General features: G+C 38.6%; 1 protein-coding gene across 1 annotated transcript; it reads right to left on the reverse strand.

Moving 5' to 3' along the window:
* Positions 1-69: 69 nt before the first annotated feature.
* On the reverse strand, positions 70-26,500 carry LOC123671304 (rootletin). Its single transcript, XM_045605054.1, has 24 exons — positions 26,234-26,500; positions 13,946-14,038; positions 11,178-11,390; positions 10,690-10,910; positions 10,228-10,586; positions 9,371-9,731; positions 8,720-8,834; positions 7,806-8,072; positions 7,452-7,719; positions 6,969-7,099; positions 6,730-6,897; positions 6,478-6,672; positions 6,004-6,362; positions 5,757-5,950; positions 4,420-4,685; positions 4,083-4,362; positions 3,330-3,790; positions 3,041-3,242; positions 2,882-2,985; positions 2,652-2,828; positions 2,309-2,596; positions 1,774-1,986; positions 931-1,611; positions 70-780 (listed from the first exon to the last, which is right to left on the reverse strand). The coding sequence occupies exons 1-24, from the start codon at positions 26,483-26,485 to the stop codon at positions 499-501; spliced, it is 6,150 nt and encodes a 2,049-aa protein (XP_045461010.1). The 5' UTR covers positions 26,486-26,500; the 3' UTR covers positions 70-498.
* Between the last annotated feature and the right edge of the window lie 536 nt (positions 26,501-27,036).

A 27,036-nucleotide genomic window follows, 5' to 3' on the forward strand; every position in this document is an offset into this window, starting at 1 on the left:
TTATTGAAGCTATAAAAATCTCAATACAAGATAACAAAAATCACAAAGTCAACGAATTCGAATAAAAAATTAAATCATCTGAAACAATCATAGATTTTAATTCGACATATACAGGGCCAAACCGGCTTTCATGTATACCAAGAAAAAATCAGTAAAACATAATGCTGAAAAAAAAAAATAAATGTTTTTCCTTCGATTCGAAAACTCTGTCCACGCGGTGATACCCAACACTTCATGGTGACTAGAAAATTATAAAAGTGAAAAATTGTTCCTAAGTACAAACCTTTCCAGGGGTGCTCATCGTGTCCAATTACAAAAAACCTTTTTTAATATTTTTCGTACAAAAAACCTAGGTTTCCTACCAACAGAAATGGCAGTGATCAAACAACACTAGTACAATATCAAACTACCCAAAGTCCCCCCACACTCCCTTTACGGTACCCCCACCCTCCCAAAGTCACTTCCTGGCGGTAGAATTATCACATTGAAGACCTAATTCTATTTTGGCTGCGGTGTTAGCGACCTCAAGTAGGCGCTGGAAGAAGAGGTCGGCAGTGCTAAGGAAGGAGGTAGACTGGTCGCTGCTATGGAGTGGTCCAACCTCTTGGTCTCGTGTTCTAGGAGGAGGGAATCGAGGGAGGGGTCTTGCGCCACGGTCTTCAAGCTGTCCCCCAAGGTTTGCCTGAGTTGCGCCATCTCGCGGCCCGCCTGCGTACTTCGCAGCACGTACTGCTGCCTGCGTTTCACCTCTTGGTTCAGCTGGTCCCTCAGTAGGCTGACCTGGGGACAGAAGAATGATTTTAACAACAAAAAACAGCAAGAGGGATATTCTGACTCAGCTGTATACAGGGTATTTCTTAAAAACGAGGTACTATTTAAGAGAGCGATTTTAAGACCCAGTTTATGAACTAATAAAAACAATAACCTCACCTGGTTCTCCAACCTGGCCACCTGTTGCCTGTAACTCTGCTCCCTGGCCTCCAACAGCCTCTCAGCCTGCAATTGAGCCGCCCTGTATCTCTCGATCTCAGCCCTGTCGAACTTCCCGTCCAGACTAGACCTCTGCAAGCTGCGCAACCTGCTCAACTCCAGCTCCTTTTCGGTCAGCTCCGACTCCAGCCTGGCAATCTTCGATCTCAGCTCCCTGTTCTCTAGCTCGTGCTTATCTTTCTCCGTCTCGCTGTGCTGGCTGTCCATCTGGTACTTCTCCATCGGCAGCTCGTAGGACTTGGTCCTGGCCAACGACTTGGACAGGCTCGATCTCTCCAGGTTGCGATTCTCGTTCTCCAGATGCCTCATTTTCGAGGACAAGCTGTCCAGCTTTGCCCTGTACTCATTCCTTTCTTTCTGGCAGGTCTGCAGCTGCCTGTGGAGTTCTTCTTCCTCTTTACCGCCTCCAACGGTCTCAGAAGGCCATTGAGCCAACCTGAGCTGGGACTCCAGGCTGGATTTGACGACTTCGTTATTGGCCAATTCTTGGTTCAGTCTGGACACTTGGTCCTGGAGGATTTGGTTGTTCCTTCTCAGTTCGGCGAGGTTTTGTTGGGTAACCTCAAAGCGTTCGTTGATCAGGCGTCTTTCGTTCTCGCAGGTGCTCAATGATTTTTGGAACTGGAAGATTGAAATGTATAATTGAAGTTCTCCGCGATGAAAGTGATATCTTTTATACATAAGTTTCAATGAATACCAATTCCACTACGATGCGTTTCCATTCAATAGATAGTGTAAAAAAGTAGTTCTCAAGAGTGAACCCTGTGGAATGCCACCACCTACCTGTTTGAGCTTCTCGGAACCGGTCTGCGAACTGGTAGTAGCCTCCAAAAGGTCCCTCTGCAACTTTTGAATCTCTGCTTTGGTTTCTGACTCGCTGTTGGCCGCCCTCTCCAAGGACAGGTTCAGCTGGTCTATCGTCGATTTTAACGACACGCACCTTTCTTCCAAGCTGGCCATGGCTCTGCCTTGAGACTCGCATTTTTCTTGTAATTTCTGAAAAAGTTTAGGTAAGATTGTGTTTAGCAACTGATGGTGGGCTATGAAGTGATTTTGTTTTATTTGATTGTTTCTGTTCCTGTTTGACGAAAATTCATCTTAATATCGATCAAAAGTGAGACAACTTTCTAGAAAAAAGGTAATGAAAAGTTGAATTACATGCGTATCTCTGGACTGGTGGCTATATTGAAGAATAAAGTCGAATTTTTGAGAAAAAAATGTGTTTTTATTGGTTAGATCCGAGACTCATTAAGTGAAGTGTCATTCTAAGTCACACCGAAACTACTCGATTCTAATCACAATAGTGGAGATTCCTCACCTGAATCGCCACTTCTTTTTCTTGCAGCATCATCTGAAGCCGTTGTAGGTCCCCATCGGCCGACATCCTCTGCAGTTCCAGTTTCGTGGATCGGTTCTCGAGCCTCGTCAGTTCGTCTTGTAGCCCTCTCTTCTCAGACTCGAGACGAGAGAGAGCGAGCTTCATTTTCTCCAGTTTCTCCTCGTATTGTTGCTTCTCCGCTTGACCACTACCTACAGACAGCTCCAAAGAAACTATCTTCTCTCTCATCGTCTTCAGTTCCACCGTTTTTTTATTCAACGCTTCAGTCTGTAAAAAAAAGTTACTCGAAATCCTTTCAATTCCAGATGAGATCTCGTCTTACCTGAGACTGTAACTCGACCGTTTTCTGCCCGAGCCTGGTCTCCAAGCTGCCCTTCTCCTCTTGAAGACTCCTCATGTTCTGAGTTATCTTGGTCAATTTGCTGTCGCCCTTGGATTGGCTATCGCTGACTTCCTTGAGTTGTTTCTTGACGTTGTCCACTTGGTTCTTGTAATCGTCCTGAAATCAACATCGTTACAGTTTGAAAGATAATGTAAGATTAAAATTCCTACCCTCTCTCGTTCAATGTGAGCCACCTGTTGCATCAAGTTCCTCACACCTTTTCTGACAACTTCCGGATCGACATCGACGATGAGGTCTCTGGAGTCATCGTGAGCTGTTTGAAAAAAATGAGTTAATACATATTGCTCCTTCACTTATTAGCCACTTACATCTAGCTGGACTCCAACGTCTAGATGGACTCATAAGCCTATAGGGCATTGTGACAGTGCCGTCAAGTTGTACACCGGCTATCCTCCTCAAAGTCATCACTACGCTACTGAGTTTCTGTTCCACTTCTCTCTTGTTACCTTCCAACTGGGCCAGTTGGTTTTCCAAGGCTCTCACTTTGCCCTCTGAGCCTCCCAGCTTAGCCTGTTAAAATGATTTGTATGTTTTCAAGATGTACTCAAACTCAACTCCTAAAAATCCTTGAAAAAAAACGCAACAGAAGATCCCTACCTTGAGCTCCTGAATCTGCTGTGTGGCATCCACCAGACACACTTCCAAGTTGTGCTTCTGGTCCTCCAGCCTCTTCTCCCTAGCTCTACTATCCTCCAGATGCACTAGTAAATCTTGCTCCCTGGCGTGCCACTGCTCCTCCAAGTGACCAGTGTGCGCCAACGACCTGTTCAGCTCTTGCCGGCAGTGCTCCAGGTTCCTCTCCAGCTCCGATATCTGCTTCCTCAGCTGGAGGACCTCCTGGTGCGACCTCTCTCGTTCCTCCATCTCGTTCAGGAGCCTGGCTTGCAGCTCCTTCTCTTCGGCCTGCTGTTGGTTGCCTGCCGTCTGAGCTTTTTGGATCTCGTCTTTCAGACTCTGGATGCTGTGGTCGGACTGGGTCAGTTCTTTCTCCAGGTCTCTGACCTGGTTTTGGAAGCGGTTGCGTTCGGTTTCGATGGAGGATTTCATTTCTTCGAGGCCTAGGAATAAGATTCATTATTGTACTAACCCAACACTCATAAGTATTCTAAAATAGCTAAGGTGAATTTCAGAGAAATTGGATCTTATGTTAGCAACACACTCAAGAAAACTAAATCGAAAATAAGTTTGAGAGAAAAAGTTGGTTTAACTTCAAACAATGCACACCAAATGAGAACAAACAATGAGAGAGTTACAAAATTATTCTATCATTTTCCCACTTTTGTTATGGGAATTCCGACATACTTGAAGTCAAATAATTCAATATAAAGTTTCGAAATTAAAAAAACTCACTTGATATCTTGATGGAATATTCCTCAATCTGTCTAGCCTGGTCCCTCTTCTCGCTCTCAGTCTTCTTGATGTGGTCCCTAAGATCTTTGTTGGTGGCGTGGTACTTCTCTTTTTCGAAAGTGCTGTCAGCCAACTGTCTTCGAACGTCCGTCAGTTCCTTCCTCAAGCTGTCAGAATGGTTCTCAACCTCCTTCAACTTGCGGATGGTCTCGTGAAGTTGGTCGTTGATGGTGCTACACTTGTTTTCGGTCAGATTCAGTTGAATCTTGAGATTTTCAGCCTAAAAAATAAACCTGGATGATTTTCCATTCCCCACGAACGCTGACGCCATTATTACCTCTCCAACAGAAACTTCTTTCTCGTGAGTGACCTCGGATATCCTCTGTTCGAGCTTTATCTTCTCTTCTTCTGTCCTGGTCTTCGCTTCCTCGAGTTTCGTCTTGTACTTGTTCAATTCTTCCTTCAGCTGGTTGATGTTGATCCTGTCTTGTTCCAGACGACTGTTGGCCTCTCTCTTGAACCTTTCCAAGGTCTCTTTTTCTCCCTCCAGTTCGCGACGAACTCCTTCGTAACGATCGTGGAGGGCTTGATGATCGTGGTGAGCTGAAGAAAGCGGAGACGTTGAATCAATTTTGCGGTTAAGGAAGTTATGAACCACCTGTACGGTTTTGAGAGGAAGAGCACTTCACGATTATATGCTCTTTATTTCCGCGATCGTATGATAATTTAGCGAAACTAACACTGGCTATTGCCGACGCTAAAAATTATCGGAAATTTCGGATTTATTTCTAGAAAACACCTCACTACCTAATATGATATCATACTTTATTTCTATTGCGGCGAAAGCATCGGAAACTGAAATTGTTTATCTAATTTTCTGGGAATAATAGTGCTTTCTGCCGAGATTATAATCGCAATGATTTATGTTGATCGTTGCGTAGTTAGAATAGAAAATATACAGGCTGTGTAACCATTTATTTAAACGCAACGAACGTTATTACATGAATATAACCTTCAGAGTAAACTGTCGTATTCTTTTTTCTGGGAAATGACCGAGAATATGCTATTCAAATATTGATTTAAAAGTGCAAAATATTCAAGGAATGAATAGAAGTCTGTTTGCTGTTTGTTTCATGCAACAAATGAAAAATTTATCTTAGAAGCGAAACCACCCAATGCAAGTTTTGGGATAATACATTCTCTTATGGAAAAGGTCAGCTGAAAGGAATTTTCGATAGTCTATAAATTGCGAAGTTAGTAAAAACATGATTCAAAAATTTGTTTACAACGCTCCATTATCTTAGTTCAGTTAGTTTTGTAATGTCTTAAAATGGTGAGCAAAATCTAAAACATAGTAGGCTTATTCATCATTTATAATTCTAGACGGCTAGATTGATTTGTCTCCATCATGAATAGCAGAATAATTATAAAAATATCGGAGAAATCCACGACAAAAAAATTTAGGATAAAATATAGTTATTCGATAGATGATAAAATAATATTCACGGCAAGGACAAACATTTTGAAAATTAAATTGTTCTTTATCATGAGTAAATCTTTTCAAAAACGACCTACCTTGAAGGAAGTAAAATAAATTTCGAAAAAATTGGTCATATTTTAGGTTTAACTGCAAGGTACTATCCCGACAAAATAATTGACGTTTGAAGCACTCACCAAGAAGAAGAGCTTGCTGCTTGTCATTCTCGGCCCTCAGCATCAACTCCTCGTGCTGCTGACACAACGTATCGATGTGGTTCTGCAGACTCTCCACCCTATCCAGAAGCTGTTGAATCTCCGCGTCTTTCTCGCTCCCCAACTGTTGCAAAGACTGCTGCATCCTCTTCTCCAGGTTCCTCCTGATCTTATCCCTGCAAAACTTACGTGACCAAACCGAGCGCGACACATTAAAACCTCCCCTTACCTCTCCTCCGTCAGCTTTCTCACGTTCTCCTCGTTCTGCTGCTTCAAACTCTCCAGGTTCTGTCTGAACTCGGCCTCTTTGTTTCCGGCCTGCTGGCTCAGGCTGGTCTTCATCTCCAGAGACTTCTTCTCCGACCTCTCCAGCTCTTTGGCTAGGCGGTTGGCCTGAGACTTGAGCTGCTCCTGCTTGACCAACTGCTCCTGGAGCTCCTTCTCCAGGTTTGATTTCTTGACGTCGCAGGCCTCCAGGTTGGTCTGAGTGTCGAAAAGGACGGCTTCTAAGGCTTCCTTCTCCGATCGCGAAGAGGCCAGCAGCTCCTGTAGACGCTGTATTTCTTTGTCCATGGAATCCATGGTACACTGAGGAGGTTAAGTTAGGTTGAATGAAAATTTGGAGTGAAGGTCTATAGAAGTCAGAAAGTCGGAAGCTTTGATGTATGCCAATGCTAGTGTTGCACTCCAACAAATTGCTCACCTGCTTCTCTTCGCATTCCTTCACCAATTCCTCCAGGTTCCTGTTGACCCTGCCGTTGGTCTCGCTGGCCTGTTCCAGTTTCTGCTTCAACCTCATCACTTCTTCGTTGACGGCGTCCTTTTTTCTTCCAAGAACCGTAAGCTGATTGCTGAGGTCGTTCCTCTCCCTCGTGACTTGGTTCAACTCCATTTCAATCTATGAGAAAACCCACCGGATTAGGCAAAAATTAGAATTTGAGGGTAATAGACTCACCTTCCCTTTGTCCATCTCCAAGAACTTGCACTTCTCCGTCAAAGACACTCTATCTGATTCCAGATCGAGCCTTTGTTGTTCTGCCTGAAGGAGTTCTTTCCTCAAGGACTGGATGTCGTTCTGATGATCGTTGCATTGCAGCTGCAATGCCGTTCTCTCATCTTGCATCTATAAGGTAGAAAAGTGGAATTTGCAACTTAGATTTGAGTCATCACTTTTCAGCCAGAGTGCAAACATACCTTCTTGAGCTCTTCCTGTAACTTGTTCTTGTCTGCCTCGAGTATTGCCGCTACATTTTGTTTCTTCAATAAAGAATCGTGAACTTCAGATTTGTCTCCCATCAGCCTATCTAGTTGGAGTTCATAGTCGGCTAGAAAAGAATTATATATATGAGGTTGCTAAATTGGATGCTTCCTACCAAGGAAATACCTCCAGGTCAACACCCTCTGGTTTTCTGGTAAAAACCTTGAGACCACATGGATATTTTGTTCTTAACCCTACCCATTCATACAAAATCAAGGAGACCATGTTGACAAAACCGACAACAACCTTATGAGCCTTGGCTGTTACCACGTGAGTATCCAAGATGACTTTCCATATGGTTTTCAGGCCAGTCAGCCAAAGACATTTGCATAGTTGAACCGCTGTGTTATATTAGTCTTTTCCAAGCCCACAGAAAGGCTGAGGTCCAATCAATTGATTTTGATGGCGATTTTACTTACCTTTGGTTTTTTCCAGAGACGAGATAAGGATGTCAGCCTCCAGCTTCTGCTGCTCCAGCATGTCATGAGAGAGATAGAGCTTATTAAGTTCCTCCCTCACAGTCAACAGCTCCTCTCTCAGTCTGCTGCTTCTGTCCTCCTCCGATCTGATGTTCATCTCGCCAAGGTCGATGTTTTGGTTCAGTCTGTCGATCTCCGACTGCAAGAAGACCTTTTCGTCCTGAAGGTTCTCCGACTCTTTTTGGAGGATTTGGGCCGTCTTCTGGAGCTGCAAAAGTTAGAAACACGGAGAGTTGTAGACGATGAATGAAGATTAGTATCATTTTGATATAAAAATATGAATAATGAACCTACCTTCTTATAGTCGTTGCTGAGGTTCTCGAGAGATGCACCAAGCTCGATCCTCGTCTTGTCCAATGCGTTTTTGTCGAGCTTGACCGTCTCCAGGGACTTCTGGAGTATCTCCCTATCCTGGGCAAGTTGGGAACATTGAGCTCGACTAGCATCGAGCTGAGCGACCAGTTCCTTAGCCCTCTTCTCTAGTTCTTGCACGTTCTCCTCCGAGTTCTCGTACTGTTTGCGGACTAGGACAAGTTGCTCCTTATTTGATTGGAGTTTCACCTTGAAAAGCAAGATAGGGTGAGATCTGATGTGAAGACTATAGGGCTCTATAAAAACTACAGTCTAAAATGCAGGTTACGACAAAAATTTGAAATCAGGTAGATGCTGGCTTAATTGGTGAAATACTGGAAAGAAACTGTAATAAAATGGATGGAAGGATGGTTTGAAGGCTTGGTCGTCATGCAAACAAGAAAAGTTATTGAACTTTCTCCAAAATTTTCGAAGATTCAATTTTTTTGCTCAACTTTCTATTGACCATGGTTGTCACCAATCTCTACAAGAAGAGGCACTGAAAGAAGAAAGTAGTTGAGTGGTAAAGGGATTGTTTTTCGTTCAAATATTCTACAGGAGGTTTTTTCATATTCAAAAGTGAATGGTTTCGAAAAAGTATATTTAATATTTCCTGGTAGTGTTTCACTAATGTGTCCAGTGCGATAAATATATTCAGTGCAAGTGCGTTCAATCTTCTTTTCCATCTGAAGATCTGCTCAAACTCGATTCTAAACGAGTGGGACTACTTGAAAAACTAAATTTTGGACTCCTCGTCTCTAATGTGCAACTACAACTGTGCGTAAGTCCAAACTGCATTCCAAATCGATCAATCATTTTGTAATGATTGGTTAAGCTCAAATGTTTGCTATCGGTACCTGTAGTCCGTGTATAAATGATTGGTACTTGTGTAAGGCTGCCTGAACCGCTGAAATGGTACTTTCAGCGAAAGCAGCACTAGACGCCACGCCATGAGCCGTTCTTTTTGGAGATCTGAGCAAATCACAAAAACATTTCATTATAAGTGAGCCTGCTATTCTACCAAGCTGGTAGTTCTACATATCCGACAGCTGGATCAATAGGACTGATCTATCAATATAGCTGACAGATCAAAAAATCCGGTAGATCAATTAAACTAATAGACCAATATAATCTCACAGTGAATTATGTTCGTTTCATAATGTAAAAAGCATATTTTGATAATGATAATGATAATATTAAATCACCTGGATAAGGCCAAGTCTAGCATCGATATTCTCACTAAGCCATAAAAAAAATCATAAATTCGATAAATCTGCAAAAGATTACTACTTGAATAAAAAAATAAAGTTAAGAATATAAATTACAAAAAAAACAACAGGAAAATAGACTCGGTGTAATTCGATAATGAAGAAGATTCCTTTTATTGCTTGAATTGTTTCACATTCAAAGTTGGCAATTCTTTTTTGAATAGAATAATGAAAAGTTGCAGTCAAAGTTACAGGTAGAAGAACTTCCCAATCAAGAAATGAAAAAATCTTCCTACTCACTTCTGAGGCACAGATGTCGAGCCGCTGAGGTGAATATGCGAAGACATCAGCAGTTCCGGTTCCACAACTTCAGCGTCCTGGATAAGGGCGTGAGCGATGTCTCTGAGGGCGCTCTGAAGGATGTCGATCTCCTCCTGCATCTTGCCCACTTGCGACACGCCCTGATCCATGTCAGTGCAACGTCCTTCCAACATCTGCACGTCTTTGAGCAGCTCTTGCATCCTCTCCTCTTTCAGGTCGATTTCGGCCCTGAACGAGTCGTTCTGCAGTTTCAGATCTTCGATCTCCTCTCTCAGTTTGGAAGCAGCCTGTTCTTGTTGGTACCTCTCTTGGTCCTGCAAAAGGTGATTTGATAATATGACTACACAACAGAAAGGATATTCCAAGAAAGCAATTGGATCGAAAGAACAGCTAGTATTTGATTCCATCATATGAAAACAAGCCTTCGAAATACACAGACATATTTTGATTATAAGAAGGCTTTCGACTCACGACCATGTGACTGGCTGACAAAAATCTACATACAAAAAATACAACATTAAACATCTGTTTTTTTCAGCATTGAATATTGAATATTTTTGGGTTAAATACCCAATACAATCAATTAAAATTCAATTTTACAATGATAGTTTACGGGTGGGAGTTATATACACCTTAGCAGATGTCCCTTGAACTTTTTTGTGATTATCACCGATAAGAATTGATTGCATTGCCTCAAATAATCTAGTAAATAAACTAGGACCTGAGATTGTCAAGGTATGTTCAACAAAATACTTTCATAAACTCAACGCACCAGACGTTGCTGGGAAGCTGTCAACAAATAAAATATCACGATAAACTTACGAAAACAGTCTTGCAGTCCACCTTGGTCTCGATCCTGTCGCAGGCGGAGGCAACGTCTCTCCCCACCACCTCGACCTCGCTCCTCAGCTTCTTCAGGTCCCTCTCCGTGTCCGTCTGCACGTCCGTGAACATCCTCTTCACGGCCACCACGTCACGCCACAGGTTCAGCAGCTTGTTGTGCTCAGAACTGTAGTAGTCGTTGAAGGTCTGCTCCTCTTCCCTCCACTCTTCTTCCTTGATCAGCATCTCTTCGCGTAGTACCTCCCAGTCGTTCGTGAGCTTCTGGAGGTCGACAGTGAGGGCCTCGTTGGTCTGGTGGGACTCTTCCAGTTGGTCCCTGAGAGTGCCGTTTAGTTTCATCAAGGTCTCGCACCTGGAAACGACAGTTAGATTAGGTTTCATGGCCCTCTATCTTAAAAACTAGCTGCACCCAAGAGTGTCTCAAAATAAATTTCAAAATCTGTTAAGGAACCTACCTCCTTCGTTCTTCCTCAAGCCGTCTAAGAGCAGTATCCAAATCTGATATTCTCTCCTCTCTGCTTTCTCGAAGATGCATCTGGGCCTGCTCTAGGGCACTGCTTGGTCCTGGAGCACTAATGCCTGATCGACTCGTGGGTGGTGTCAGCTGATCAGTCGGGTATATGTTGTTCGCCATCTGAGCTTCTAGTTCTGAACATCTCTTCTTATACTGGAGAACCTACAAAATCATTCACAGTGAAATCAAAGCTCCACCCTAAGTTAAACGATAGCAATGTTATGTGTATTTTTGATTCAATGGTGAATATTTTTTCAGAAATTGTTGTAGAATGTATCCTTTTTACAATCAAATTCAGTATTCCAGTAGGTATTCTGGTGCAAGAAACTTTCCCGGTCTTTTTTAGATCCAAAAGGGCTAGGCCATCAAAATTTATCCCTACAGTTTTTATATAGGTTCACTTTGGATAGTGGGTACTTGGTTGTTCACCTTAGCTTGTAGTCGGCTGATGAGAGATGCTTGATTAGACTGCGCTTGTCTGTATTGGTCCAGCCTGCGCTTATAGAGGGACGCCTCCTCTTGCAACTTTATCCTCAGGTCTAGGTTCTCTCTGTTGAAGGTGTCATCATCGCTGCTTCCTCCACCACCGTCCCCCCTAAGACGACCACCGTCTGACCTGCTGCTTGAGCCCAAACTGCTGGCCTGCGAAAAAACAAAGTCGAAATATTACATTGAAACCTTTCTAACTAATTCCTGCAATCATATCCAAGACCAATATGTTTTCACCTTTTTCAAGATAGTCAATGAGCAATATAATATGCAAGTCCCAAAATACGAATGCCATAACCTTGCCAGCTGATGTGGTAGAACCTCTTCTTGACTTAGAAGTGTAGTGATGAAACCATATTCCTTCACTGTCACTTATCGATGCAAAAAATCCTATTCATTCCGCTTAAATAACTCCCAACAGCGCTTAATGTTCGGAATTCTTTGATGCTTTTGTTCAGCGATGAGCGAGTGCGAAACTCTTTTTGAGCAAACTTTTCTCATGAACAAATGTTCACGCCAAATAGAGAATTTATCCTGTATTCTGATATATTCAACTTGCACCACCATCTCGCGCAACTTCAATTTACTCAAAACTTTAGTCGAAACCATTTCGTAAACATTTTCGATGTGTTTTCTGAAACAACTGCCGAAATCAGTCGACCATAGTCGTTGGTTCTTCTTCGGTCACGTTTAAAATAAGCACACCCCCTTTTGACCGTTGTTATCGATGGATCAGAGTCTGAATATTACTTATCTAGCCATTACTTTTTCAAAAAACATCTGTAGCATCATTGACTTTTAATATCTCGAGACTTAACTCTAGGTTCTGCATTTTGACACGCATCTATTGAAGCTTGGTACATACAAGAAAAAAAAGTGGTATAGCACTCAACGTGCCATGTGTGAATCAAGCCTGAGTCTTATTGAGTGACGTAACACATGTTGTCGTGAGTATTCCATGCTTGTTGATATCGGATTTTCGTAAATAATCCTGTTCGTATTTGTCATCCGAAATAGCGAATAACTATGATCCTCAATTTCTAATTCTGACCTATCCTTGGGATTATTTCGTATTAGATAAAAGATATTTACCACTAGAATAGTCATGTTTGTTCCGACGTTCCCTATCTAGTTTCTTGGAAATGGGGATCAGAAGCCGTGGACTTTGGTCCAGGAATACCCCGTTTTTTTCGAAAAACGCTCTATCTTGGGTCACCACGAAGCGATCCCATGGTGCAAAGTGCATTATTTAATTGAATCTCCGATCTACTAAAGAAGCATCGTTAGATTTTTTCGTCTGGTTCGGGATTATCTAGAAACTGCGTCGTTTTCGATGGAATGTGCTAAAATAACCAACTAAGATAACATTTCGTCTTAGATTTATTCGATGAGAATAAATTCTTCCGATTGTATATTTTGCACTTTGGAATTATTCGAAAGAACATTTTTTACTACATAGGCGTAAAACTTTGCTTCCGCCGTTTTTTTTTTCGAAATTCGAGGCTTTATTGTGAAACTCTGGTTATACATTCATGATTCAAAGTCTATCACTGACCACTACTTTTTCCCAGGCAGGGTACGAATCCCACGTTGAAAAAATTTATTATCTTTTGAAGTGATCCACGAATCGATCCAATTTTTTACTTCATCATAAGACCGGAAATGCTGATCAGCCAGGCAGTGTGCCATTGATCAAAACAAGTGATAGTCCTAGGGAGCAACGTCTGGAAATTACGGCGGGTAGGGTTGGTCTTTCCATTTCAGCGTTCCTTAGTATGTCTTGACCACTTTCTCAACATGGGATCGAGCATTGTCACACTGTAAAATCCCTTCATCACATCTCTCGTTGTATTGCGTCCGTTTGTCTTTCAATAAACGACTCAAACGCATTAATTGTGTTCGATAACGATTGCCTGTGATTGTTTCAGTCGGTTTTAACAACAGATAATACACAACGCCGAACTGGTTCCACCAAATACCGAGCATGACCTTGGAACCGTGAATATTCGGTTTGGCCGTCGACGTGGAGGCATGGCCAGGATATCGCCATGATTTTCTGCGCTTGAGATTATCGTAATGAACCCATTTTTCGTCTCCAGTCACAATGCGATGCAGAAATCCCTTCCTTCTTTGCTTTGCAAGCAGATGTTTACATGCAAACAAACGCCGATCATATCTCTCGGTTTCAACTCGTACAGCACTCAATTTTCTTGTTTCTTAATCATTCCCATGACTTTCAGGAGTTTTTAAACGGCTCATTGTATCTATCCCAATAATCCTGCCAATTCTTGTTGCGTTTGACACGAGTCTTGATCAAGTAATGCCTTCAATTCTGCCAATCTTCCAAAACCTTTTCTCTTTCACCGCCATGCTGATCTTTGACGTCAAAATCACAGTTCTTAAAGCGTTGAAACCACTCTCGACACGTTCTTCAACTAATTGCGGCCTCACCATATGTATTTGAGAGCATTCGATGAGCCTCAGCCGCAGATTTCTTCATATAGAAGCAGAAAATGACATCTACGATCAATTTTTTTCGATACTACTTACCGTTACAGCCATCTATTGCGAAACGGCGGAAACAAAGTTGTACACCTAATAACTATTTTTCAACAAGACGGGCCAGGTTACTGACTATTCAATATGAAAACTCTTATTGGAAAATCACTTGGTGAATTCATTCATAAATTGAAAAAAAATCTACTCACTTCTGCCCTGGATTTTGGCCGAAACCCAGGCAACCTCTTCTTCTCCGCCATACTGGGCTTCTTCGGCTCTGGTTTCCTAGAGCTCGTCAATGGCTGCAACAAAAACAAGATAACAATTAGGACGCAATCCATTGATGTCTTTCACTTCTATCGTGATTAATTGAAAAAAGCACGATAAAAAATCAGTATGTATTTTTCACGAGCGCTGAACCAAATCGTGATAAAAAATTGCATAAAGAGAACGAAAATAGGCCTTATCAGAAAAAAACAAGATATGTCATGGCACTGCCCGATGATATATCAACTTTTAACTTATTTGTTTCATAATAATCAGCTGTGTTCGGTTCGATAGGTTATGTGTAGGAAAATTTGGGAATTAATAACGTGCCCTTGTGGAATACCAGCACTCTCAACAAGGGCAAAAAACTCTCTTCTAAGGAATTTTCATTATAAAATAGTTCCCTCTACAAAAAGCACAACCCAAGAATGTTTTAATCGAAATCTACAGTTTTTACTTTCCGCTGAGTTCAAACTATCGTATAGAAAGTACTAACTAAAGGAATTATTAATAAGGTAGAAAGTCACTTTGGGATCTTAGTTCCTTAGTCCTTTATTAAATGTTGCCAAACTCACAAAATTGTATAGAAAATGTTCAGTAAAATGTGACATGTTTGTGTTGGATTAAAATTAGTCCTAATTCCTAAGCCACCTTTTTTGATGGTCTAATCACGAGAAATCCAATTAGTAGGTTTGTATCTATATCAATTTTCTCCATAGATCCTACAAAAAGGATGAAATCTTCTAGTTTCGGGCTTTATTAACTGATATAACTTTCACCCAGTAGAGTGGATAATATCTGGTCAGTTATAGTTTCCTAGCCTAGATAGAATTGTATGGAATGAATATTGTGGGTCTTCGAATAGACCCCTGCAGCACACCATCAGCTTTTTTACTGAATTGACCTGTCGGCAAATAAAATATACAGATTTTTCAGATCGTTATAGGAAACAACAATAAAACTATTAAGGATTTCAAAAGGCAAAAAATATGCAGGGTGATTAATTCGAAATAACCTTATTCCGGAAAAAGACAGTGAATGCAAAACTTTTTTCGCTTCTCGGGTTAGATGACGTCTCTGTACAATATTTCGCTACATATAGCGAAATATTTGAAATAGTCATTTTCCAGAAAGGCCCTTTAACCCGAGAACGAATCAAAATATCCACGATCTGCTTTCTGGTGCCTTAATATTTCGAAAAAAGAGATCGGGAATCCTTGAAGATTTTTTCTCTAAGTCTTATAGTTCTCAAGACGAGATGCTTCCAGTGAGCATCGAATTTGGGACACCTCGTACAGTCCACTCTGTTTTATTTTCTAACAAGCAATGAATACCTCCACCGCAAAAAAACGGGTTCAGGAGGTCCAATAACGTACCCTTGTGGAACACCACTGCCTTCCGAGTAACCCCAAAACATTAGAGTCGAACGAACAGAGCCAACCGAATTCTATAATCTCAGTTCCATCCCTCAAAACCCACAAACCTAGATATTACGACGATCGTAAAGACTTTTTCGGAGACGAATTATGGGTATCGTCTTCATGGATCTGGGCACCGTCCCAAATAGAGAGCAATGTCCCGAAGATTTGGACACGCACCTGCCGCCGCCAGGCACCGTCGCCCCCACGTGCCCAGAGCCCTATCGTAGGGGAAAATCTGGAGAACTTGGTCGCTGGTTTCTCCAACTTCAGGTTTGTACTTCCAGATTTGTGTATAGTGAGTATTATGTTCATCTTTAGGCATTCTCGATAGAAGCAATTCTGATTTCATACGACGGCCATGTGTGACACGAGATCATGGGCGTAGAAATGGGGGTAATAACCCCCCAAGATTTCCAAAATATAAAATTTCAAAATTCTCGCAAGGAGGAAGAACTAAATTTTTGGTCGAAATTTTCGATGAGTTGAATGACATGCATGACATTAAAATCTACTGATCCCCATTGAGAAATTTCTACTCTTTACGAATATTCTCATCAGATTCCAATATTCCACTATACAAGGTGTTGAATCTCAGCTTGTGAAAAGTGCCATATTTTTGTAATACGGATCTTTAATTAGTTCAAAGATTAATCGATGGAGCTAATGAAGTGAATTATGCGTTTCAAATTTCAATCAAATATATTGCGTGGTTCAAAAGTTATAAGGAATTGAAATATTGGTGATTTCATAAACCACCCTGTATCTCGGCTATGGGGAAGATTAGACCTATCATATATAGGTTTTTTGAACTCGTCTAGGGTAGCTGTACCTCAGTTTAACGTATGTACATTTACCAATGAAACACCCTGTATACGGAATGTTCCTTTCAAAAAAAAAAAAAGTTATATTCGAAATGTTCACACAGTTTCGCAAAAATTTTTTTTTGTTAATTTTCGAAGTGGTGTAACTTTTGAGGAGGGAGGTTTTTCAAAAAATTGTATACCAAATACCCACCTTAATTTTCATCACAGAATCACCCCTTACATTTTTTCGGTGTTATACAGATACACTCTGTATATGGCGTTGAAAATAAGAATGCAAAAAGTTCGTATAAATTTGCAAAATGTTCATCCAGTGGAAACAATGTCTCCGTCCTGTTTGTTTGTTTAGATCTACGCCAGAGAGTTAATGAATAACAAACGACGTTTCGATCCACGCAAAACTTCTTAGTGCGTATAGCGTTTGTTGTGATAAAGCGATAAACCAGCTTAGACCGGGTTCGTTAAACTTTCGATCATCTATGATGAGATAGAAACGACACGAGAGCAAAATTGTTTTCATGGATGATGCTGTGTGGTGGTCTGCGATTCGCGATGGGATTTACAAACACGATTTATTTTTCATAATCAAAGTACATTCCGAATAGAAAACAAGTCAAAGTACAAAAAGACCTTAAGGATGAAACAGAAAAAAAAAATTACAGAACTAAGTCTCAAATATGGAGGTCGTTATCCAGGTACTCACTTATAGAGTACGGTTCAAGGTTCAGTAGTAGCTTTCGAGTAGCATTCTTAAACTCTCTGAAATCAGATAACGTTTGCAATTTTTTTGGTAGCTTATTGAAGAATTTGAGGCACATATATTCAACATTTTTTTGAGTTAACACAAGAGAGCACATGGGAAAATGGAAAGGAAAAATTCGTCGTGTATTATTCAGATTTCTATAGCCCTCGAAGTAGTGATCATATTTCTTCAGGAAAAGGATACATTTGAAGATATAAAGTCCCGTGGTTGTTAGGATTCCTTGGCTTTTGAAATGCCCTCGACAAGATGTTTTGGCGGATAAACCGAGCATGGTTCTCAAGGCTCTCTTCTGAATAACAAAAATTTTTATGATGTCAGAGCTATTGCCCCACATGATAATTCCATCACATTATCACATTTGCGAATAGATAGAAGCTGACAGAAGAAGATTCACCATTCCTGTGCAAGAATTTTCAAATGGTTATTTTCCCGAGAATTGAATTGGAAGAAGAGGTCCTATTGAATGGCCTCCAAGAGTTCCTGATTTGATACCTTCGGACTTTTTTAGGAGGTTATTTGAAAGTGTCAATTTAAGATAGTTCTTCCTTTCTTTTCTAAAAGATCTTCTTGGTTTGAAATTTTTTTCTCGAAATCGGTACGATAGATACGACAAAACTCCAAGAAACCAAAAAGTGTAGTACCTAATGGACCAAAGCTTCTTTTTTAATTTTTCTAAAATACCAGTGACTTACCAAAAAAAAGTTCTAGAGCAAAGATCGGGCACTATTCCAGAAAAAATATCACCCTTGCATTCAGAATAAGCATATCACATGATGCAAACTTCAAGTTGGAATATTTCCGCCAAACTTGAGTTGAATATCTCGTGAAAGGAAGGTGCAGTGAGAAAAAAAAAATTAGGGATACCCTGTAAAAAATGAATTTTCTCAAGAAAAACCGTTTCGACCTAATATCAGATTTCTGTTACAGAAATTTCACAATGTCAATTCATACAATTTTTCATAAAATTCAATAATCAATATAATAAACAAAATGATACCACTGATATCTTTCCACATTTCGAAGCAACATAAAAGGAAATATCCATAATATTATGATAAATTTAACCCCGCCTTGAAAAGTCCATAGCCCTCTGGTGCTTGTTTTTCTTTGAATAACTTCGATCACCTGATCTACTAGGTACATAGCTTGTTTGATTTGTCTCTCTGTAGTCTCTATTGACCGACTCAGATGGTCAATTTATTATATTTATCTGGTTGTTGTGAACCTTGATGTTAAATATTATTACTAAGTTGAGCTGGTAACATAATGAAGGGCATCATTAGTGAAAAATTAGAGTCCATGGTCCTATTGATCTTCTAAAGATCAGATTGTGTTAGAGCGTTAACTTGTCCATGAGATCGATTTCTAAGAAATATAGATAACTGATTCAGCATCAACAATTCCAATTCAAATTGATATTATTCAATCAAAAACGTATTGTGAATTAATACTTTAAAAAGCCGAAATGAAGGTTATCGTCGAAATTCGTTTCAGGTCTTCAACTTCAGCTCACTAGATGTACCTAACTGACAGTGTGATATTAGTTGCCAGAATTACGCTAGTGTTTGCAGTAGCGCGCAACAAGCTATTAAGTTCACGTTGTTTTTAAAATCCATTAAACTGGAGGTGAAAAAAACTAGTCCCACAATGGTCCATTTTGTCTGTTCATCTAATAAGTATTTCTGCTGTTTTTACAATGGATAAAATATCCAACGAAAAATCTGTCTTAAATCGAATTCAATGAGAATAACAATCATATTTATTTTAAAGTATGTTACAACATATCATGAATCTATATCAAAATATCCTTCATTACAATTTTTCTTCTCATTGTCTTATCAAACTCGTTTAAAAATACTTTGATAGCAGTTCTATAGTTATAAATCAACAAACAATTGTCTTATTTTTTTTTCGAAGAAATTGATATGACTTTGAACGCTCGTTCTCCAAACAGTTCGCAAATAAATAATTATTTTTTTGAGAAAAACAAAACTGTCATCATTTCGTCATGTAGAATCACCACCTGAAGTTTGTCGCACCCATTCATTGATAGCCTGTATATGGCCCCATAATCAAGAGGCTACGGCAAATCGAAAAAAGTTATAATATACAGGGTGTTCTATTTGAAATATCGAAGTTGTTAGTACTTTTTTTATATAAGTAGCAACACTGCAGCGCTGAAAATATTTTAGAAATATTGAGCAGTGGTTGCCACTCAAGAAACCAAATATTTAATAAAATCGTACCTTCCATTCTCCGTAGAAGTCTAGGGAACCATCGACCGTGGCCCATCCTGTATATTCCTACTTTAGAGTCAATACAATTAACCTGGATGAATTAAAAAATTAATATTTTGCATTTTACTTTTTTCCTAAAAAGAATCTTTTCATAGACATTAAGGAAAGTCACCAACTCGACTTCCAAGACAAAAAAAAGAGGCCAAATCGATGTGCGTATAAACATATCACTCACTGTGTTGATGTCTCATCAGGAATTCTTCAACAAACTTGGAATTTGAACGTCTGGGTCTCAGACAGTGCACGTAGGATTTTTTTTTGGTCGTTCATTCAGCTATCTTTATGTCTGTCCCAGTTACAAGAAGTATGATTATGCAGGAAGGAGTGAATGTTGTTGTGTCTTCCATTCAGTAACCTTTGGATGTTGATGCAATACTTTGCACGTGGTTGAATGATGAAAAAAGTTTACCGTTTATATAGCATGTGCAATACTGTGGATGTTATGGCAAAATCACAAAAAAAGGGAAGAAAGAAATTTTAACGCACTTGTTCTAATTTGTATCAGACCTCCAAACTATTTTAATAGAGTCAAACATTTCAAATATACCATTTCAACGTTATATAGGCCCAACATTTTAGTCTAATAGTTTCTCTTATATACAAATTTAAAGAAATGTATCGCCCAATGATAAAATCTTCATAAAATTTCGCATCAATATTCTTTCCACTATTTTGCATTTGATTTTTCAAATTTTAGTTTGATCGAATAGTCATTTTTTAAATTATTGACAAAACAAAATGTTAGATGGAGGTTCAATTCTTCTGAAAATCTCATTCAAGTTCTATTCTGTATCCAAGCAATGAATAAATGTAATCCATAGAGTGATAAACATAGATGGAGGGAGTAAACGCAATTTTCACATGTTTCCAACATGGTTATATTAAGTTATCGGATTGTGATATATTTTCAAATTCATAATTTTACTACATCGTTATGAATGTATATTATATTGAATGAAATATATTTATTTGAGTGATTCCCGATTGAATATGCAAACTTGAATATTTTGAATCTGATATTTTTCCTAATTGTCGAATTTATAATAAGCAGAATATTTATTATTATCTGTATCTACCTGCTGAAATCCTAGGTTTGGCAACTTTTGCGCTCCTAGTGTCATCGGTTGTTTCACGTCGTTGGGCGCGCTTAAAATTTGTTTTCTGACTTCCTGATATATTTAGGTATTTGTTTCAATATATTTTGAGTTAATATGAAACATTGAGTGTAATATCGTATTACTCGTATGTTTTCATTTTAGCGCGCTTCCTGTCAAATTTGATAGTTCATGTTGGGGGCAAAATTTGCTTACTGAAAATGACATATGCTCCCTCTATCTATGTTCATTACTCTGAGAAAACTACTAAAACCAGATGTCAATTTGACACCAATACAAATGAAGTGAGAATCGTCCAAGTTAATAAAACAGTAAATATGAAAGTTTTGAGTGAAATTTTCCCTTATACTTATTATTTCACTATCAATTGTCTGGTAATCCCTTTTCTGATCACTCTGTTTGCAATTGAATCAGCCCGTATAAATATCACGTAGATTCCCGACGTTCAAAGTCCATGTGAATGGAGAATCCGATGATTTGAATCTGTATCGAGATTCCTGGCACGATAAAATACCTCATCAAAAGTATCTCCAGACGATGTAAACATCACGTAATGCTGTTGTCAAAATTTGGACCTTCTCAGGTGACGAGAATTTTAGTTGCATAATATATAGGGAAATAACTACTCTTTATCGATCTAGAATTGTGTTGTAAAAATAGAGTGAGATATTTTTTCACGTTATGCTAATGAGTATATCGATTTTGTGATTTAGGAGGAATTGTTTTCACCTTGATTTCCTAGGAACGAAACAACACGATAAAAATTCGTAATATTAGGTACACCTTACATTTCGACCCACTTGAGGCTCAAAAAATTTGGTGGATAAGTTTTTTTGAAAAAGAAAATGAAAAAAATTCCTACCATAAAATCTAATGGAATTCAATATTTCCAAGAGTAATAAACATAGATAGAGGAAGTATATTCAATTTTTACATGTCCTCAACATGGTTAGATTACGTTGTCGGATTGTGATATAATTTCAAATCCACAATTTTACTATATCGTTAGGAGTGTATATTATATTGAATGAAATATATTTATTTGAGTGTTATCCGATTAAATATGCAAATTTGAATATTTGGAATCAGATATTTTCCTAATTGTCGAATTTATAATAAGCAGAATATTTATTATTTTCTGTATCTACCTGAAATCCAAGGTTTGGCATCTTTCGCTCTCCTGGTGTCATCGGTTGTTTCAAGTCGTTTGGCACGCTTGAAGTTTGTTTTCTGAATTTCTGATGTATTTAGGTTTTTTTTCAATATATTTCGAGTTAATATGAAACATTGATTCACTATGGGACATAAGAAGTGTTTTTTTGTGGAAAAACTCGTGAATTGAGTGAAATATTGTATCACTGATATGTTTTCATTTCCACACGCTTCTTGCCAAATTCAATAATTCATGTTGGGGACAAAATTTGCTTACTGGAAATGACATATCTCCATCTATATTTTCAACACATTTGATAATTGTGTCATACAGGGTGGGCCACGGTTGATGGTAGATACCTAGACTTTTACGGAGAACGCAAAGTACGATTTGGTTTCTTGGGTGAGAAGCACTACTATATCAATCTAAAACATCTTGAACGCTTCATTCCAATTGAAAAAACACACTTTTCATCATTTTACTATGTCTCATTGAAGTCTGTGATTTTGAACAACCCTGTATGATTAGGGACGTATTTTATTACACATAATTGTTACACGGGTAATTCGCAATTTCAGCTTTTTAGGATTCAAATTATTAAAGTGATGAATATTTAATTGAAACTATGTTTTTCACAAAAGCTAAAGTGAATCAATCAATTACTCGAAAGCTGCTAGAGATAGGAACAAGAAAGTTAATAGATAAATAATCAAGAGGCTACGGCAAACAGAAAAAAGTAATAATATACAGGGTGCTGCATCTGAAATTGTCGAAGTACCTTTTTTTATAAGGGGCAACATTGCAGCGCTGAAAATATGACAGATCGATAGAGCAGTAGTTCCCCCCCAAAAAGCCAAATTTTCATCAAAATCGCACCTTCCATTTTCCATAGACCATAGGTACCCAACATCGACTGTTGCCTTCAGGGCCCCCGCAACCGCGCGTTCAACGCGTGCACCGCACGCGGGCGCCACTCTGAAGGGGCGCCAAAATCTCTTATAGACCGCATGAAAATCCGAAAGACCATCATCACTAAAACGCATATGGTACACATAAACAATCATAAATACCGAAGCTATAGCTTTTAGCCAGAGGAATTACTGAAACTTTCGCCACCATCTGTAGGAAAAATACTACATGTTACAGAGAATTTCTGAAACTACCAAAATCTGCTTGCTATGCTATAACAGCAGAAACCTATCCAAAGAATAGTTATTTTGTTTCGAAACGTTTAGGGGTTGAGGTCAAGACGCAAAAAATTAAAATACTCAGATAATTGGAAAGATTTGTATTTTGTGTAATTGTGGTTTGTTTTACTGTTTCTTGTTGTGATTAAATTAAATTTTATGAAATGGTAAGTACCTATCCACATACAGTATTAGCATTTCTATTAGTCTATAAAATTCGATTTTTTTTTTCTGTTTAAAATGGTGCACATCCTAAATTAGCCCATACCTATATACTATATTATTATTTTTATTTGCTTCAAATAGGGAAGTATTGTTTGTAATCTTGAAAAAATTGAATCGACTTTGATATTTTGAATTTGTTACCTGGGGCCACCATCATATTATACTTAATTTTTTTTTAATATGCACCCTGGATCTGTATTATTTATTTGATGTTCGTAGCCGTTTGACATTCTAAAAAAATTATATTTCACCTTTGCCAAAAATTAATTATTATAACAGGAACAGGGTATGTGCTTCAGATCGGTCTTAACTTATTATTATTATTAATATTAACTCCGTTTAGGTTTAAAGGCTCGGATTTAAGGTTTAAATTCATAAAAATGAAAACATACGGGTTATTCTCAAAGGGATGGCGCAAAGTAAATCATGGGTGAATGTCCTTACATATTTTGGATCAAGTTTTTCTTAAATTCTAGGAGCCATATAAGAGAAAACGACCTTCTGGTGCAAAATTTCGAGAGCAAAAAAAAGCTAGACTTCAACAAAGTAGAAGATGGCTGGGAGTATGGAATAATATTTAATAATTATTAATAATTATATTAATGTTTTGATATAATATTATGAATAATTTAAAGAAGAATAAAGCTCAGGTTTTGAAAACTCTGCAGTTTCATTACAAAATTAAAATAAAATGCGGTTTTGATCGAATGCTTGAATAAAATAATGAAACATTTAAAATATGTATTATGCAACAACTGACAGCATAAAGTTCTTAAAGCATTCAATAAAGGTTGCTGATAGTTTTTTTAACCCTTCCACAAATAAATTCCTAACAAAAACTGAAACATTTTTTGCCGATTATCCTGCGACGTTTTTCTCCACTTCCCCCCTTTTTGGGGCGCCAAAATATTTTCGGCACGCGGGCGTTGATGACCCTTGGGGGGGCCCTGGTTGCCTTCCCTGTATACTACCGAGTATATTTATTAGTTTTATTTTTCTTGTACCCTGACGTAATTATGATGTAAGTCTAATAAATCTTTCCATTTATTATTAACTTTATTTTTTTTCAGTTTCAAATATTTCAGGGTTCATGCAATAAATAACTTCGCCATATACCGATAAATCCTTGATATCAATCCCATCAAAACTCTAGGTGCACAAATAAATCAAAATCAGCAATTTCCATAAATAGTCAGACGCATCATTATGTTTGTTCTGCATCCAAAATATCAATATCTTCACGAAGCAACGGCATGCTCCAAGAGTCTTCTCGAGATAAGAGAATTCATTAAAAATACAGAGTGTGGAAATTTTCAGCTCCATTATCACAATGATGCCGATTACAAATATGTATGGTTATTCTTTTCATTTAAACAGTTCTTTTAATGGTCAGCGATTAATCGATCAATTATAATTATCGAAAACATGCTTCACAGCAGATTCACCTCTGGAGTGGATTCACGTTTTGTGCATATAAGCATCTGATGGAGGATTAGAATTTCATGAAAAATAGGGCCTCACTCTGAAAAACATTGATTGCAGGAGTTTTAGCACAAATTCTAGTTTTTTCCGTATTTTTCTTACATTTGGCAACGTCGTAGAATTTCCAGGAAATCACTGATTTTTGTATAGGACAAACTATTATTAAAAACACATAACACATAACAGCGAGAAGTTAAATGCTAAATCATTGAGTTGATTACAATACTTGCATTTCATCGAATTTTACAGAATTTCTAACTGGTAGTTGGATAGCGAATAGCTTGTTAACAAACAACGCTCCAAAACTGTCAGATTTTTAGCAGAACCTGATTCTACGGCTTCTAAAATGGATGTAAACTTCAAGTTTTGATCGTAAACGATGCTTTCATCTTCAAAGAGAAAACTGTCGGTTGAAGAACTGAACTATGGGTAACCCCAAACTTTTTCTAAATCGATTTTAGGCATTTATTTCCCTAAGATCTAAAACTCGAATCTTGACAACATTTTATTGATTAAAACAAATTCTTTGTTCGATATTTTGTGATAATGACAAATTCGACATGACCTAACTGTAAATAAACGACAGATGATGCTGAAACTCTAGGTGAGTGATATGTCAACTTGGCGACAAAAAAACTATAACTACTTTTACCAAATGATCGATTCAGGGTACACTCTTGAAAATATGTACCTACTTGGTATTTTTTCCTAGACCAATACTAGAAAATGAATTGAATTTTTTTCAGTTCCTTTTTTAATAGAGAGGGCTTTGGTAACATATTCGGTAACAGATAAAGTGTCCAATACTATATGTTTTAGAACAGTTATCTATAATATTTGTGCATCAGGCAATGATATTCTTCCTCGAGTTCAAAATTAATTCACTGAATTTCTATTGGAATCGTTAGCAGAACTGTTTTCTGTATCATAAATTTTACAGAAAATAGATAAATCTGTAGCAGAAGAGTTCAGCATACCAAAACATATGAAAATGAAATATAACCATGAAATATGTGTGAAACTGAGATATTGCTGAACGTTTCTGTTCTACAACTTCTACAAGGTATGGCAGAATGAAAGGATTCCAAATTTGCCACAGAATTATCTTAAGATACTATCTAGCATCTCTATCTCTATCTAGCATACTCTTTTGAGGTACAAAAAAATAATATGTACCAAGTTGCAGTAAGTAATTTAGATATATCAACGTGAATAAGACCTTCATTTCTGATTATTCTGTTCGAAAGCATTAAAATAAATAATAGCTACATATTTTGCGTTCTTTTTACTTATTCTCGACACTTTTTTCGACATTTCAATACTTCAGAATAGTAAATTTCACAATGAGTAGAGGAGTGATGCAAATTTTGAAGCAACCCCCAATCTAAACCATGCTAAACTCTGAAAGAAATGAATCGTCACATAGGAAATTCATTGTCTTCCCTTCCAGTCTAACTCGACGATGTTACCTACTCAAAAAGAAGAATATCGCCCACAAAACCGACTCATGGGGTACCCCTTACCCATTTTTGGTATCAAGTAGATATCGAAGCACATCTCGAAATGGACTTAAAGAAGAACATCCCCGAAACTGACCCATGAGGTTCCCCATCCCCATTTTCGGTTTCAAGTAGAAATCGAAGCATATCACGAAGTGGATTTAAAAAAGAACGTCCCAAAAACCGACCCATGGGGTACCCCATCCCCATTTCCTCTTCGAAGGGGACAAAATGGAGACGAATTTTAGCTGGACCTAGGCTACTCACCCTGGACATCTCGCAGGCGTCTTCGCACGTCGTCGCAGGTTGAAGCGGTGGCCGTCGGGACGCGGAGGACGTCAACACAACCTCTTCTTCCGTCGCGATTCGCGGTTCGACTGGAAGGTGGTCGCGCGGAGGTTTATCCCCGAACGTCGCGACGCCTGCGTCTTGGGGCGTCGTCGGGAAGACGTCCTCGCTGGCGACGTAGATGGGGGAGCGAGAGCGAGCCCGTAGTCTTGAGAGGAGGCGTTTGGACATCTGGGACGTCGGTTTTTGGAGGTTTGGGAGGTGCGAGAGATTATTTGGGGTTTTTTTTTGAGTCTATGATTTATGTGGGAGAATCACTGAGGTTTTATTAATTTTATTGAGCACTTGGAGGGAGGTTGGAGTCGGGGTACTTTGATTCATCATTGTTTTTTCGAGAGAAAAAAAAATCATAATTTTGAAATTTTCCAGGTTTGCATTTTGGCAGAAACATTTCTAACAACCTTAAAATGTATATATTATTAAGGGTTTTCAAATAAGAGGTTTCATTTTGATATTAATGGCCGCCATGGTTACCACGGCAGCATCATATCATTTTTATGAAATTTTCCATGACTAATTTCCACATTTACGACTGAATGTCCTAAATAAAGTCTAATGGTGTTCAATCCCAAGATCTCGGTGGCCAATTGTGATCACTTTCGTGAAATAACTCGGTCAGGAAACTTTTCTTGCAAAATTGTGATTCTTTCGTTGCTTGTGTGGCATGTCTTGAAAAAAAACCTCATCCACATCAATATCTTCCAATTACGGCCATTAAAAAT

This window comes from Harmonia axyridis, chromosome 1, assembly GCF_914767665.1.
Source record: "Harmonia axyridis chromosome 1, icHarAxyr1.1, whole genome shotgun sequence".
Lineage (NCBI taxonomy): Eukaryota > Metazoa > Arthropoda > Insecta > Coleoptera > Coccinellidae > Harmonia > Harmonia axyridis.

Excerpts from the sequence above, each read along its gene's own strand:
- LOC123671304 (XM_045605054.1), bottom strand. The coding sequence starts at position 26,485 with ATGTCCAAACGCCTCCTCTCAAGACTACGGGCTCGCTCTCGCTCCCCC. Across the intron at positions 8,073-8,719 it reads CATTTATACACGGACTACAG|GTGAAACTCCAATCAAATAA; the intron begins GTACCGATAGCA and ends TTGCTTTTCAAG. Across the intron at positions 6,673-6,729 it reads TGGAGATGGACAAAGGGAAG|ATTGAAATGGAGTTGAACCA; the intron begins GTGAGTCTATTA and ends GTTTTCTCATAG.